The sequence below is a fragment of the Acomys russatus genome, chromosome 5, assembly GCF_903995435.1.
Source record: "Acomys russatus chromosome 5, mAcoRus1.1, whole genome shotgun sequence".
In the NCBI taxonomy this organism is placed as follows: Eukaryota; Metazoa; Chordata; class Mammalia; order Rodentia; family Muridae; genus Acomys; species Acomys russatus.
In genome coordinates, this window is record NC_067141.1 from 12844845 (window position 1) to 12860081 (window position 15237).

Genomic DNA, 15237 nt, shown 5'->3' on the forward strand with positions numbered 1-15237 from the left:
AATCTCTCTTCCTTTTTCATCAGAACTGCCCATCCCCACTTTAACAGAAAGACTCACCTCACCCAGAGGAAACTCCCCCAAAGAATTCACATCCAATAGCTAATGGGTGGGAAATACCCCCCCAACCAGGGACAATGCAGAAGGACTGTTACAGCCCCCAACAAACCACAGAGTCAGCCAATGCTCTGTGGGATGCATCAGAGACCCACCCTTCCTCTGCCAGCCTCGTCTTCACACTCCTCACAGGGTGGTTTGCAGACTTCATCTAATAGCCGCCTTCAGTGCCCGTGTTAGGAATGAGCCACCACAAAGGAGAAGTCCTTGGCTCTGTGAGACCCAGGTGTGATGGAACCCCAGCCTGACTACTTACTCATCATGAAGAGATAAGGAATAGAAAGCGGGTGAGCCATTCACATCATCCATGCATGCGTCTCACACTCACCCTCTCACTTACTGACAAAGCTCCATAGAGGCAAGGTTTGTGCAGGGTGTGGCAAGTCTGAGCAGGGCGTGGCAAGTCTGAGCAGGGCGTGGCATTGCACTCAAGAGAGCAGATATGCTGCTTTTACTAAAGCCTGTGCTCGCTCCTCCACTAGCCACAGGCCCCAGGAAGCAGATGGACAGCTTAGCATCACATGTACACGGCGCCTTTAGCGCGTCAAGGGTGCTCAATAATATTTGATGAGCGAATGTTTCACAGTGCACATTTAATTGAGTTACAGCCCACTTCCCCCGTCTCGCTGATGAGGAAATAAGACACAGACGGCTTAAGTTACTTGCCCCAGGTGGTAAAGCCTTTAGTGGCAGAGCTCGGATCCTGAGGCAAGCTGTTTGGGGATCCAGGAGTGGGTCCCTATGGCACACCATCCACTTGCACATCTGCATACACTCTCAGTGGTAGAAGCTGCTCCCCACCTGGACGCCTCCACACCGTCTGCAGACTATGGGGACTCTATCAAGCCTACCTCCCCATCCAAATGCTTAGCCTCACTGTTATTGTGTGTTTCCCCTGAGCACGAGCAACTACAAAGGAACAGGCACGCTTCCTCTAACGCCTCCTTCCTTTCCCAGTTTATACGCAGATTAATCACTTAACCAGTCTAGGGGGTTGCTAAAAAAAAAAAAAAAATCAGTTATATAAGCAGATGAAGAACACAGCTCTCCAGACTTCAAGGCCCACGGGATTGGGGCCAAGGTGGAAATCTACTTAACTGAGTAGGGGCCCTTCTTCCCTGTAGACCCACCATCATCATCATCATCATCACCATGATGAAATGTGGAGAGCAATCGTTCCTGAACAGTCATTTCTGGGCTTCATGCTATGACTACACAGAGTTAAAAACAAAACTGTAGACATATAAAAGCCTTAACATATGGTACAAGGCCCCTCTCCTAATGTCCCTTGAACAGAAGAGAAATGTGACAAGGCCAAGGGAACTGTCATCTTCCTCATGAGCCATTCCTCATATAGAGTGGCCCTGAACTAGAGAGCAAACTCTCTTGGTCACACAAATGAGAGATACAGTTTAAAAGGAGGAGGAGGAGGAAGAGGAGGAAGAGGAGGAAGAGACTGGACCATTTCAGAGAAGGATGAAGTGAAGAAATTTTCTGCTTATCTGTTGGTGGCTTCTTTTTAATTAAGTGGACAATTTAGGCCAGGAATCCATTAGTTCTAAATTGTTGCAGTCTCTTACGTGAATTCGTGGCTGGCTTCTGCCATTCGAACCACCCCACAGACTTCTTTTTATTATTCCTCTATCTTCCCCCCAGGGTGGGGGTTGGATTTATTACTTCAGTCTCTCTCTGGGAACTTAAAAGTCATTAGGATTAGCCTCCTCCAATCCTAGCACGTCCGACCCTTCTGCCTTTAATCAATTAACAGAAATAAAAGCTAGCTGTGAATCAGAAACTCCAAAGACCCCCTCCTCCTCCACCCTGGCTGACTTGTAGAATTAAATGAACAACTTGGGCCAATCCAGCTAGCATGGAGAGGCCCAAAGAATCTCCGACTTGCAGAAGTCAAAGCCAGGGAGCAGCTAAAGTGGGCCAGAGGCCCTGGAGCCAGTTCAACTAATGGGAACTTGGGCTGTAGTGTTTGTTTCTTCAAGAGTAGCCTAAACACACAATATTTATCATTCTTTCCAGCTGAGCTGGGGAAGGAGCTGAGCTGGCCACTCCAAATAGGCCATGAGATATGGGTTTCAAAAGGCGAAACTCCTACTGTGGCATACACTCGGTAATGTTTAAGAAGTAGCAAACAGCTGGGCGTGTGCTATTTAATCCCAGCACTCGGGAGGCAGAGGCAAGCAGATCACTGTCAGTTCGTGGCCAGCCTGGTCTACAAAGTGAATCCAGGACAGCCAAGGCTACACAGAGAAACCTTGTCTTGAAAAACAGAAGAAGAAGAAGAAGAAGAAGAAGAAGAAGAAGAAGAAGAAGAAGAAGAAGAAGAAGAAGAAGAAGAAGAAGAAGAAGAAGAAAAGAAGAAGAAAACAGCTGCTGCTCTCACTAGCTCACAGCACAAGTATGCACATGATAGGCCCATCAGGCACTAAAGCTGGTCATCAAGTTGAAGTTACTCTTCTCTGGGCTACAGGATGGGCACCAGGTGGGAAATAAATACCCAGAAGAGTGACTCAACCAGGGGATTTGTCTGTGACCCACAAAATAACCAGCAATTGCTCACAAGTGATCTGCTAGCCAACCTCTCCTCTGCTGCTTTGATGACACCATCAGCCATGTTGAAAAAGCCTAGTGGCCAGGGATTGAGGGCCACCTCTAGCTGAGTCAGTAAAGAACAGAGGCTTGTGCTCCCACAGCCCCGCAGAAATCCAGTTCTGTGGCAACCATGTGAGTGTGAGAGCTGACTGGCCTCCCTTCCAAGCTCTTGGATGAGACCCCAACACTAACAGACACCTTTACCCTGAAGCAGAAAACCCAGTAATGAAGCACTGAGGCCACTGATTCCCCCCAGAAACTCTGAGACAGTCAGTGGGCAGTAGAAGCTGTGACCTCTTGGAGCAGCTCATCACACCGCTAGCGACCTAATGCTGCAAGCCACCTGCCTAACCCATGCTACTGCAGGGCATCCAGCCCTCCCCACCCCCGCACCAGGATCACACTGGTAACAACACAGTCAATACCCACAGCCCTGGACCACTGTCATAGCTTGCTTGCCATTCATCAGCTAACACCTAGCACGCAGTGAGGGCTCAACAAGGGACTTTCACAGATGAAACATTTGTGTTAAGCCAAAAGCTTTCACCTCCAGTTTCTGGCAGAGGCCATTTGTTCCTTAAACAACAAAGCAAGAAGGAAACACAGAGTGAGCCAGTTGAACCTTCCGCAAAGGGGTGGTCCACAGCCAGGCCAGGAAGGCAGGTAGGGCAGGTCCTAGTTCTAGCCATGAGTCTGAGACTGGCTAGCATGGCTGCCCTGCTGTTCCAAGGCTCAACTACATAGTACTCTGGTCCTCAAAGGTGGAGGTACGATCCCAAGAAAGGACGCTCCGCTCTCCAGCACGAAGACATATGGTCTCTATATGTGATGTCTTCCCCGTTCAGGGTGGATCTCCCTGGATTGCCTCCATCCTTGCCTCTATGGCAAACCCTTACTCATCCTTTAAAACCCAACCCGGGAGCAGCTGCTCCCTTTCTCTCCCTTCCAGCTGTAGTTAGTAGGACCATGATGACACACAGTGGGACTCTGCCTGTTTCCTTCCCCAGCGAGCCTGGGAGTTCCTGTCTTCCCAGCACTGGTACACACAGAAGCAAGTCAGACAGTAAATCCCCATCTGCCCCAAGTGCTTGCCAAAGCCTCGGTTCTCAGGCTCTGAAACTGGCCACTATCTGGCCGTCCTTGCTAAGAATTAAGCAGCGGGAAGAACAGTAGAGAAGTGCGTGGTGATCAGAAAGAATGTTCTAGCAGGGAACTTAGGCTGAGGTGGCATGGTGGATGAAGGAGAAGCAGCTGTCAAAATACCTCAGCGGGTGGTGAGGGTCAGTTTCCTCAAGCCTGTCTTTTGCAGAGTTATGCAGTCCTGTCCACAGGAATGTACCCCCAGTTCAGCTGTTCTGGACCAGGAAAACCCAGCCCACTCCATAAAAAATTTTAAAAAGGGGGGAGGGGTCAACTTCCTGCCTAAAAGAGAAGCAAACATGGCTGCCTTGGGGACCACATGAAGTGGCTGCCCCATGGTGTAGACCCAGGAGGCTGCTGTGTCCCAGGCTGCTCCAGAGAGACAGCCCTCTATTGAGTAATCGTCTAAAGAAGAGCCGGAGGCCCTCTGGAGCCTCCTGAGGGTTTGGAAATCCAGCTGATCAAGTAGGAGGCACAAGGATGTGCTCTCGGGAAGCCATGCTAGAGGCAAGACTGCATAGTCACAACCCTGTACTCACAGACGCACACACATGGCACATATGTGCATCTGACAGGCGAGAAGTCTGGAAGGATACACACAAGAAAGTCTAATAGCTTTCTGCTCGGGAGATCATACATGGCCCATCTCTGATATAGTCCCTAACATGTCTACAAGAAACACAGCCATTGCTACAGTGGGGCCAGGAAGCCATGCCATCTGAGGAAAAAAATCAAATAGGCTTTTCCTAGGCTGTGGTAACAAAGTGCCACACACTACTGGCACATGACAGGAAACTCTTCACCCATCATTCATGAGGCTAGACTTGTAAAATGTCGGTGTTAGCAAGGCTGGCTTTTTCTAAGGTTCTATGCCTGTCTCCCAGCTTTAAACGAATGCAACAAGCCCTGGAATTCCTTGCCTTGTGGCCACATCTTTCAATTTCTTTGCAGGGTAAACTGCTTAATTCATCTCCAAAGGCCCAATTTCCAGATAAAGCTACCAGGACTTAGGATCCCAGCATGTCTTATTTGGGAAAGGGGTCATAATTCAACCCCTAGGAAAACATAGAAAACAAGGCACAAAGGGCACAGGCCTTGCTTTAAACATCAGGTAGCTTTCATAGTCTGAAATGATCAGATTGGATGGTATGGCTTACAGGAGAATAGACGGGAAGAAGGTGTAGACAAAAGACAGCTAATCTCCAGACAGGAAGCTGAGCTGTTCTGACCTAGTCTGGCCATCTTGAGTGGAGACCCCTCGTTCCTGAGGTGGCATATTTGGAGGGCTGTAGGTTTAGTTTTTTTAACCAATATATTTTATTACGAACTTATTAACCGAGCACACATCCCTTATAACCCAACTAACCGAAACAATAGGAAAAGTGGATTAAAGAATAACAAAACCGTAAGGATATCAGTTCCAAGGAACGATTCTCCTGGTGTTGCCAGTAGGATTTCTTCTGCCGGAACCTGGAGTAACCAGAACCTGGAATCTCAGCAGGAGCCAGAGCCCCGAAGCCTTCCCTGGAGTGGTTCTCTCTAGGAGCATCTCGAAGTGGAGCTATGAACAGTCAAAACTATCCCAAGTCTCCAAAGACCCCGCCTCCAGTTCTGGGCTCATTTATATATCTCCTCTCAGAGTCTGTTCACGGAATCTTTTCAGCTGGCAACAATCAAGCTCCCACATGAGGTGGTTTGTCTTCTAGTGGATTAACTTCACCTGTTCTCACAAGGCTGTTCCGATCCCACACTTGGGATCACAACAAAAACAGGTTTATCTCTCCTTCAGAAGGCACAGTAGCCTAAGTGACATAAAGGTCCTGGTAGTCTACAGTACACACGGCATCACCACCCTAGGTTATCTGTTCAACTCCGCCAGCCCAGCTTCATGCAGACCTGAGCAAGCCCTGGCCTTATCAGAGGCAGAGCAACCTGTCAGTCATGTCCTCTGCCTTGGCTTACGGGGGGCAGGAGGGGTGGCAGGGGGGCGGGGCATGGGGACTGGGATGTACATTTTCAGAGCTGAGTGAGGGCTGAGGCAGACTCACCAACTAAAGAAACAAGGAATTCTGGGAGTCTGAGCACAGTGAGAATCCCAACACCCCTGACACTAAGGGTATCCCCCAAGCCCCAACAGCACTGTATCCTGCATCCCTCAGTCAGACACCCCAGAGGCTAACACCCACAGACCACAGTCAACACTGCTGAGAGAATAGGCCACAGTTTGTTTAAATGCTTGGGAGGATTGCCCTCAAAACAACATTTACCTAAGAAACAGCAGTGATATCACAAGCTAAGCTTGTTTATTGTTTTTCTTAAACAGGCAAATCTTGTCTATGATGAGATGGAAACACCATGCTCCGAAAAGCCTTTTCTTTTCGCCAAAAATGCAAAGCACACCGGCGCCCCGGACAGACACTCACCTCTCCACAGGGTCCCTGAGCATGACGATGAGCTTGGCTTCAGGCTGAAAGGCATGGATGAAGTCTTGGGTCAGGAACGGTGGCTCACCATCTGTGCTATTGTCATAGAAGAAGCCCCAGGCATTGTTATCCCACATGGTAGAGGCGCTGGCCTCTCCTGCAAACAGACACAGAGCAGATGCTAGGCCATAGAGTATGGGCCCGCCCCCGCTGTGAGCCAGAGGCCAAGCTTGGCTCCTGCGCCTTCCTCTCAAACAGCCATGACAGGCAAGCCTATCAGCCATGGTTGGCAGATGGGACTCCAGGCATCTGGTGAGAGGACAACTGTCACCCACCCCTACCCCCAGCTTCTTCCTTCTGGATGAACAAAAATATAACCTTCGCTAACACCTAGGACTTCAATTTCACAATATTTAGCTTTTCTGGCAGCTCATCGCTCTGTGGCATTTTAAGGGCCCACTGAGAATCCGCTAGACTAGACGGTTTCCCTCAAAGCCGTCAGGAAGAGAAAGGAATCATTGGGGAAGCTGACCCTCAGTGGAAACTTGAATGCAGTCCACGCCTATCTCTCCTTGGAACCATAACATTCAGTCACGGGCACAATCTAGGGCCAAATGAGAGGAAGCCTGTGCCAGGAGCACAGGGGGCTCAGCCTCAGCCCCCACCTTCCTGCGTGGCCAGCTGTGTACTACCCACACCTCACCCCTGCTCTTTATATAGCCAATACTTCCTGCTGGATGGATGAACAGGGCCCAACTCTGTTTAATCAGAGTCCGCCCCACAGAAGGATGAAAAGCATGAAGTAGAGCTTTGGGGAGAGAGGTGAGCACAAGACATATGCACTTCAACTATACAGACTCTTGGATAACTGCGCTAATTATTATTATTGTTGTTGTTGTTGTTGTACGTGTAGGGAAGGAGGCTATGAAATCCATCCCTACGTGCATCTCCTTATAAAGACCAGAAGTCAACAAGGAATGTCTCCCTCTATTGCGCTATCTTTTCTCATTCTGGGTCTCTCACTGAACCCAGAGCTTGCCAATTCCCTAGACAGGCTGTCCAGCAAGCCCACTGGGATCACAGAGGCACATAGCCATGCCTAGCCTTCTCACGGGTACCCACTGGGATCACAGAGGCACATAGCCATGCCTAGCCTTCTCACGGGTACCCACTGGGACCACAGAGGCACATGGCCATGCCTAGCCTTCTCACGGGTACCCACTGGGACCACAGGGGCACATAGCCATGCCTAACCTTTTCACGGGTACCCACTGGGATCACAGAGGCACATAGCCATGCCTAGCCTTCTCACGGGTACCCACTGGGACCACAGAGGCACATGGCCATGCCTAGCCTTCTCATGGGCACTAGAAATCGAAACTCGGGTCCTCAGGCTTGTGCAACAAGTGCTTTGCAAATAAGCCATCTTCCTGGCCGCATTTATCTTGTTCTGTTTTATGGCTGTCTGAAGAAATGTAGAAGGGAGGCGACTCCGGAGACCTATGGAGATGACGACAGTTCCTGTCTTTTCCATAGCTGCACTACCCCCAGCTTATTCCTTCAGGATGGAATGAACATGGCTGTCAGACCTACGGGTGATTTCTGGACACAGACCATGTGCCACATCTAATGCCACTCATCCAGGGGCATGCCGAGCTAAAAGAGACTGATCAGTCATAGGCATGTTCCAGTTATGTGTGAAGGGAGCAGCCCCATTTCTCCTGCTCGGTTTGTGATCCTGTCAGGCGAATACTCCTGTCCAAGCCTTCTTGCCTTTCTTAGTTTTGTTTGTTTGTTTGTTTGTTTGTTTGTTTGTTAAACATAGCAAGGAGAGAAAAGACAAGTCAACCAGACATCCTTTGGCAAATAGGCTCACAATGAAGTACGGGATATGAAATGCAAGTGGAGTGTCTAAACCAAAACTGGCACAAATTCTGTCAGATGTCAAAAGGGAGATGGTTCTAGAACCATGTAGGCTCCATCTTCCCATCAGTCTGTCCACCCAGGCCCCATCCATCCAGAAAGCATTCATTTGACATCTAATTTGTGTCCCACATTGTCTTGGCACTGGGGACCAATGAGGGAAACAACACAGGCATAGACAGTCTCCTCTAAGAGGAAATCAGAAGTTCAAGAAGGCCAGGCACGGTGGCGTATGCCTTTAATCCCAGCACTCGGGAGGCAGAGGCAGGTGGATCACTGTGACTTCGAGGCCAGCTTGGTCTACAAAAATGAGTCCAAGACAGAGAAGGACACACAGAGAAACCCTGTCTTGAACCCTCCCCCCCAAAAAACAAAAAACAAAAATAGAAGTTCAAAAGGCCATCAGCTACCATGTAAGTGGGCAGGGACAAGGCACCTTGCAGGTGGAGCAGGGCCAGTCAGCATCCCCAGCTCCACAGAACCTGGCTACCTCAGTCCTGAGTCCCTGAGTGTCTTCTCCCAGCAGCTGCTGAGAGAAAAGGCCTCCTCTGACCCATGGCCCATCCCCCAAGGTCATGTGACCCTAGGACTTCTGCCAAGGCCTTCATTGGAAGGAAGAGCTGAAAAGGGCTGAGGACCATTCCGGGGCTGGGAGAAGCGGGGTGCTGATCTGGTCCAACCATCCCATCTTATAGACCTGTGGACTGGGATGAAAACAATGACCTGACAACGTGTGGCATAGAGCTGGATGGTGACACAAGCAGAGCCAGATGCCGGTTTGTCATCTGCTTTTTCACACTGCCTGTCACACCAAGAGGCCATCACAAGAGACAGCAGCAAACTTGGCTTGGAGAAAGTATCCGTGTGGCATTTTATTTCTTGTTCTTTTTGAAATATAGCAGTAACTATAATTAGAAACCCAAACGAAGGCTTTCCTTTCTCATTCATTTTCTAAGTCTGTTTCTTGGCTTTGGGTGGAATATTTTTAGCTCTTTCATAAGATTCTGAGATTTCCCCAGAGGCATATGGTATGGGAGTCTCAGCAAAATATTAATTAGATTTATTAAATGGGGTGTTTTCACCCCTGAGTTGGAAATTAAAAAAAAAAAAAGTCTAACAGGCAATCATACTGTAGGTGTAGGGTGGGTAGAGTGCATTCCCAGTGGATCCCAGAGAGTATACTTAAGAATTAAAAAAAAACACTCTGCCCAGGCTTTGGCAGATGCTAGAATCTCCTCACTGAGTCAGGGATAGGGTCTTCATCCAACTCGCTGGTCACAATCTCTCCTACTCACCAAGAGATTTATTTGATTTAGAGATTCAAAATGTAATGGATCCAGGAACATGAAATAGATCATTGCTTCGGGAACCAGTTTAAGTGAAATGTATGATTCAATTTCTCCTTTTCAGAAGGCGTTGGAGATAAACGCCTCCTCTCGAGCAGAGTCTGATGAAGAGCTCTGTCGGATGAGATGAGTCTAGCTTGCAAAGCGATGGCTCTGTCCCACTGGGTGCTGTCATTTGCTAAGCAGAGGCGCAGGGCCTCTCACCACCATTGGAAAGAGTGTAAAGGATGAAGGGAAGGAGCTGTAGAGAAACCAATATGCTCAGCTGATTAGCTAAAGTAATCATTTCAGTGTGTGTGTGTGTGTGTGTGTGTGTGTGTGTGTGTGTGTGTGTGTATCACATGTGCACATCTAAATATAAACAACTAAAATTTAAAATTTCCCTTTTTCTTGTTGTTGCTTGTGTGTGTGTGTGTGTGTGTGTTTTGGGGGGGGTTGTTTGTTTGTTTGTTTGTTTGTTTGTTTTAGACAGGGTTTCTCTGTGTAACCCTGGGTGTTCTGGAACTCACTCTGTAGATCAGGCTGGCCTCCAACTCACTGAGATCCACCTGCCTCTGCCCCCCAAGTGCTGGGATCAAAGGTGTGCACTGCTGCCACCACCATCTGGCTCAAATTCTCAATAAAACGTTCTTGCAGTTTTTTTTTTAAAACCAAGAGATCTCAGTTTGTTTCATCTTCCTTTGCCTTGCTTGTTTGGCTTTGCTTAGTTTTGCTTTGTTGAGACAGGGTCTTGCTAGTGAGCCCAAGAAAGCCTCAAACTCAAGATTCGCCTGCCTCCAGGTCCCGAGCACGTGCTGCTCAAACAACTTCAGTTTGAATGCTGAAAGGCACTTGGGTTACACAGCGACTCATCCCAGGGTGTGTGCAGTGCTCTGCAGGGACTAAGAGGAGATGCTGCTCCGCCCCTTCAACAATCCACAGTCCTGGCATCCCATCAGTGACTCCTCAGAAAGCTCACTCCGATCAGGGCATTGTGAGGAGAAAACAAAGAAATGGCAACTTTCTTTAAAAAGCCATTTCAGCCCTCTTTGAGTCTGCACAGAATAAGCAAGCTCAGTAAGTGTTTCTACTTCATAGTAACGGTACAAACAGTGTGACTGTTTTACCTGGGACTAAGAGTGACAGCCACATGGGGAAGGGACTCACTCTGTGGGTGAGACAGCTGAACCCAGAATATGGACCAGCACCCCAAAGAGGCCACTTCAGCCAGCTCCCCTGAAGTTACCCAGAAGCCGTACCTACCAATAATGATTTTATTCATCTTGCTTGGCTGCTCTGCAGAGGCAGCCTGCAATCCTTGATGGATCTGGTGTGCAGCCAAGTCAAAGAGGTCCAGGTAATCTTCCACAGGGTAGCGGTCTCGTAGTCCATCCCTCAGGCGGACAATTCCTACAGGAACCAGGAAGTGAAGTTACTGAAGACAACATTGTCACTGATGGGGTGGCCATGACCAGAGAAGGAGGGAGAAAGTCCAAGGGGACCGAACTTTAGCAGCAAAAAACTGATGCAGCTAAGCTTCTGGAGGAGGCAATGTGGGTGCGGGATGAAGTGCTCGGTCAGTGCCTGCCTGCTTCAGTGCACACACGCCTCACGGGGTGGAAGACATCACCATTGCCTCCAGTAGCAGCCACTTAAAAGATGCCATGTCTACTCAAGTGGTAGAAAAAGGAGAAACATGGAGGGATAGAGCTGAGAATTGATTAACATTTTCACTAAGAGAGATTAAAGCAGACACACAGTGGTGGCACCTAGGCATGCCAAATATGAAAGACAAAAGGTAGGCAGCAAGGAAGCAGCATCCTGTCACCCTCATAGTGCCAGCAGGTGCTCCTTCAAGCACCCTGCTACTTGTCCGAACAGTAAGGCGAGCTGACAGTGCCCTCATTGGATGGACACAGACTCTGACATCAAACACACACACACACACACACACACACACACACACACACACACACACAAAATGAGATGTGCTCCCTGCCTTAAAATAGCTTGTAAACACTTAAAAACATACACTGCCCAGCACTTACAGTTACCAAAGTTATTGCAAAGTAGAGAAAGAACAGTTCTGGCCAAAATAATAGGAAATTCAAGGTGACATTGAATCTTAGCAGCTGAGGCACGCCCTGCCCTGTCCTTTCCTCCATCCTGCCAGGAGAAAGCTGGTTCTCTTTAGGAGAAACACAGGCTGTGGCGGAAGAGCACGTGTTCCGACACGTACACCAAATGCATTAGGCCTTGGCTACTCAGCGGCTAACGCTAAAGCACTCCAGAATGCACATCAAAAGGATGAACTGAGAAAAAAAAAAAAAAAAAAAAGGAGGAACTGAAACATTTGTCAGGAGAAGTTAGTCTAAGGAAAGCGTCGAAGATTCTCTGCTAGTGTCCTGTGTCCTTTATATGGAAACTGTCTCCATGGCCCGCCCAGACTTTGGCAGACAACAGGCCACGTATCACCCATTAGCTTCAGTGACCAAATGTCTCCTGGCACAAAGAAAAGGTTACGGACAGGAAACAGTGACCGAGGGCCATAGGGTGCCTGGGGCTGGGTAGAACAGAAACTGGGCTACGAGGAAGGGCAAGGCAGGCGGGGCCCACAGCCAACCTTGTTAACCAGGGGTGATATGTATTTCCATGGCACTTGAGACACATGATGTAGACAGGGCAGGTCACACAGCTGGGGCCCATAGCTGTGTCTCCTCCAGGTGTGGTGACCTCAGTAAAGCACCCCAGGGCTGGGTGTCAGCCACCCCATTTTCTAGCATATATTGATTGTTGTTAAGGTTGGGTGTTAAAGTTCTCCTGGACAACTAAAAGAGCTAGGGATGTAACTCTCAGTAACACACACACACACACACACACACACACACACACACACACACACACCAACAAGAAGTTCCTATCATACACTCGCCCCCTTCCCCTGCACTCAGCTAGCACTCAACCAGTGCTCACTAGGTGGATCGCTGCCTTTGAAATGTTGCTATGGTTTGAGTGTATCCCCCAGAGGCTCGTGTGCTGGAAGCCTGGCAAGGCTGGTACCCAGAGTGGGACATTAAAGGTCATGGAACCCTTTAAAAAGCACAGCACAGTGGAAAGAGCCTGGATTATGGAAGCTTAATGCTGGTCCCTTGGAGTGACTTTGTTCCTGGGAGGGTGGGTTACTATACAAGCCAGGCCCCACCATGAACTTGGCCTCTGCTGCGTGTAGCTAGTCACTCTTTCCTTTCTCTGCCATCTTGTGACGTAGCCAACACTCTCTCACCGGGACATCAACAAAAGGTTTTTTGGAACCTTTAGCCCCTAGAATCCTGAGCCAAATGAGCACTGGTGTTTTGTTGTTGCTAAAAACAAAACAAAACAAAACAAAAACAGAGCAAAGTACCCATCTAAAAGTACCCATCTAATGACAAGTGCCATGTCTCTGAATCTCAGTGTATCTTCTCTCCAGGCTCTCTCTGCCTATCTCCATGGAATCTCACGCCCAACGCTCACCAGACACAATAACACACATCCACAGAATGACTTAGGAAAACATGAGACCCAACACTTACCAAAGCGCTTCCGGGTCCACCAGTGGGGCTCCTTGATGGCTGAGAATTTCACTTCTGGATGCAGCCGAAGGCGGTCATAGAGGTCAGTAGTTCCGCACTTGGGCTGCCCGATGATGTAGAAGTGTGGCAGGCAGCGCAGGCGGAAGTGCTTGCCATGCACATGGGACAGGTGGCCCCAGAATGCCTTTCGCAGAGAGTCGAAGGTGGAGCGGAACCGCTTGGAGTAGAGCACATAGGAATTAGTCAGGTAGGGGTCAGTGTTGTTCCTGCCGGAGAATTCCTCATACCAACAGGGGCTCTTGCTGCTCGGAAGGAATTTACTGGGGATGACCGAAAACATCTGCAGTCAAAGAAAAAAGAAGACAGACAGCGCAAAGGAAGGCAATTAGCAAAAACACATTCTGAACCAGGAGTGGTGACCCACAGCTGTAATCCTTGCACCTGGGAAGCAGAGGCAGGTGGGTCTCTGTGAGCTCCAGACCAGCCTTGCCTACACAGTTGAGTTCCAGGACAGCCAATGCTACATAGAGAGACTCTGTCTCAACAACATCATCTAAATGATAGGGGTGGAGGGGTGGCTCAGTAGCTGAGAGTGCGTACTGCTCTCCCACAAGATCAGGGTTTGGCTCCCAGCACCCACATAAGGCAACTCCCGAGCACCTGTGACTCTAGCTACAGTGGATTCAACTTCCACTCTGGCTTCCGAGGGCATGTGCCCTTATACGCACATACCTCTATACAGGCATACACAAGGCTAACGTAAATCTCTCTCTTTTTTTTTTAATTATGAAATGATGGTGATCTACAGAAGCAACTGGAACCACCATGACCCCAGGCAGGCAGTCCCCAAATGCCATGGTGAGATGAGAAGATCTTTAAACATCTCCAGGGCCATTCGGGACAGCAAATTCCCTCCTTGGCATTCCCACAGCAGAGGCCTCCAGAGCTTTCTCAGCCCGGGGCTTGTCAAATTATCCTTGCTGTAAGGCATCTAGGAAACACCTGTCATGTTCCGCCTGTGTTCCCAAAGATGGTGGTAGGGAAGAAAGCATCCATTCTTTAAAGAAGCCAATCATCAAAAAAAAAAAAAAAAAAAAAAAAAAAAGCCAATCATCAAGACTGGCTGACTGGCTGCTACTCACGTGCAACTCTTGTCTCTTGAGATCTTGTAAGTCTGGGAGCTGCCTGGTGGTGAACTCAATCCTGGCGGCGATGCTGTCGATAATTAGTTTAATGCTTGGGTAGTCCTTCACATAAGAGATATTATTTACAGAAGGCTGGTAGTGATGATCTTTCACGTCACTAGGGTTCTCGCTGTCCATTAAGTTGGGGTTGCTGGGAAAGCCCCCGTAATGGAAAGGGGATGAAATCAGAAGCTCCTGATGAGCCCCAGAAAGGATATAAGAAGCCATCACTAAAGTCATTATGATCAAGCCAAAGACCAGGCTACATTGCTTCCCCTTCCTGAAGCGCAAGAACCCACCCCAGTTCTCATTGCTCTCAGTCCTTACTTTGAGAACAGCAAGCAAGTTCATCTGCTTACTGTCCACGCGGAACAGAATTTTGTTTTCTCCTTTGCAAGTCGGACAGGCCTGATGACCGTGGTGGGGGCCTCCCTGGCAGGCAACTTGCTGTTGGTGTGTGTCCTCGGGGAACAACTGTATGCAACAATTAATGCAGTGCCTCATGGTAGTAGAGCTCTTGGACAGATGGCTTAGAGAGCCATGGGCCAGCCCTCGGGTAGTCTGGTGAGAAACTTTAAGGGTGCCCTGGGATGACAGAAGACAGTGGGAAGGCACCAGCGACAGGCGCAAGTGCAGAAGAGAGCTGACGCCAACGCACAAGAGAATGAGGTGCACTCTTTGGTTCGGATATGAAGAACAACACAAAAAAAGCAAATTCCGACTGTGGGTTCCACACCAGCCGGGCAACACTGAAGCGGCCACAGGTTTGGAAGCGATTCTGCCTGAGCTTCAGGTTTTTCCCATGGCACCAAAGAAGGTTGGGGTGGCATCGGTAGAGAGCGTGGAGCCACACTGGAGAGTAGAAGACATCATGGGCTCCTTGCTGGCAGGCTCACTGGCATTCCTCCGTAATGTTTTCTCTCCGTGGGGAGGAGATTCTTATGAATTCCAG

The 15237-nt window shown here is 49.0% G+C and overlaps 1 protein-coding gene across 1 annotated transcript in view; it reads right to left on the reverse strand.

The window, feature by feature from the left end:
• Nucleotides 1-14910, reverse strand: part of Chst15 (carbohydrate sulfotransferase 15) — a 33822-nt gene extending 18912 nt beyond the window's left edge. The window contains exons 1-4 of the mRNA XM_051145449.1: nt 14244-14910; nt 13102-13441; nt 10793-10939; nt 6282-6438 (exon numbers count right to left, since the gene is read on the reverse strand). Coding sequence (XP_051001406.1) covers nt 6282-6438; nt 10793-10939; nt 13102-13441; nt 14244-14789 — 1190 coding nt within the window. The 5' untranslated portion in view covers nt 14790-14910. The remainder of the gene's footprint in view (nt 1-6281; nt 6439-10792; nt 10940-13101; nt 13442-14243) is intronic.
• Nucleotides 14911-15237: the final 327 nt, after the last annotated feature.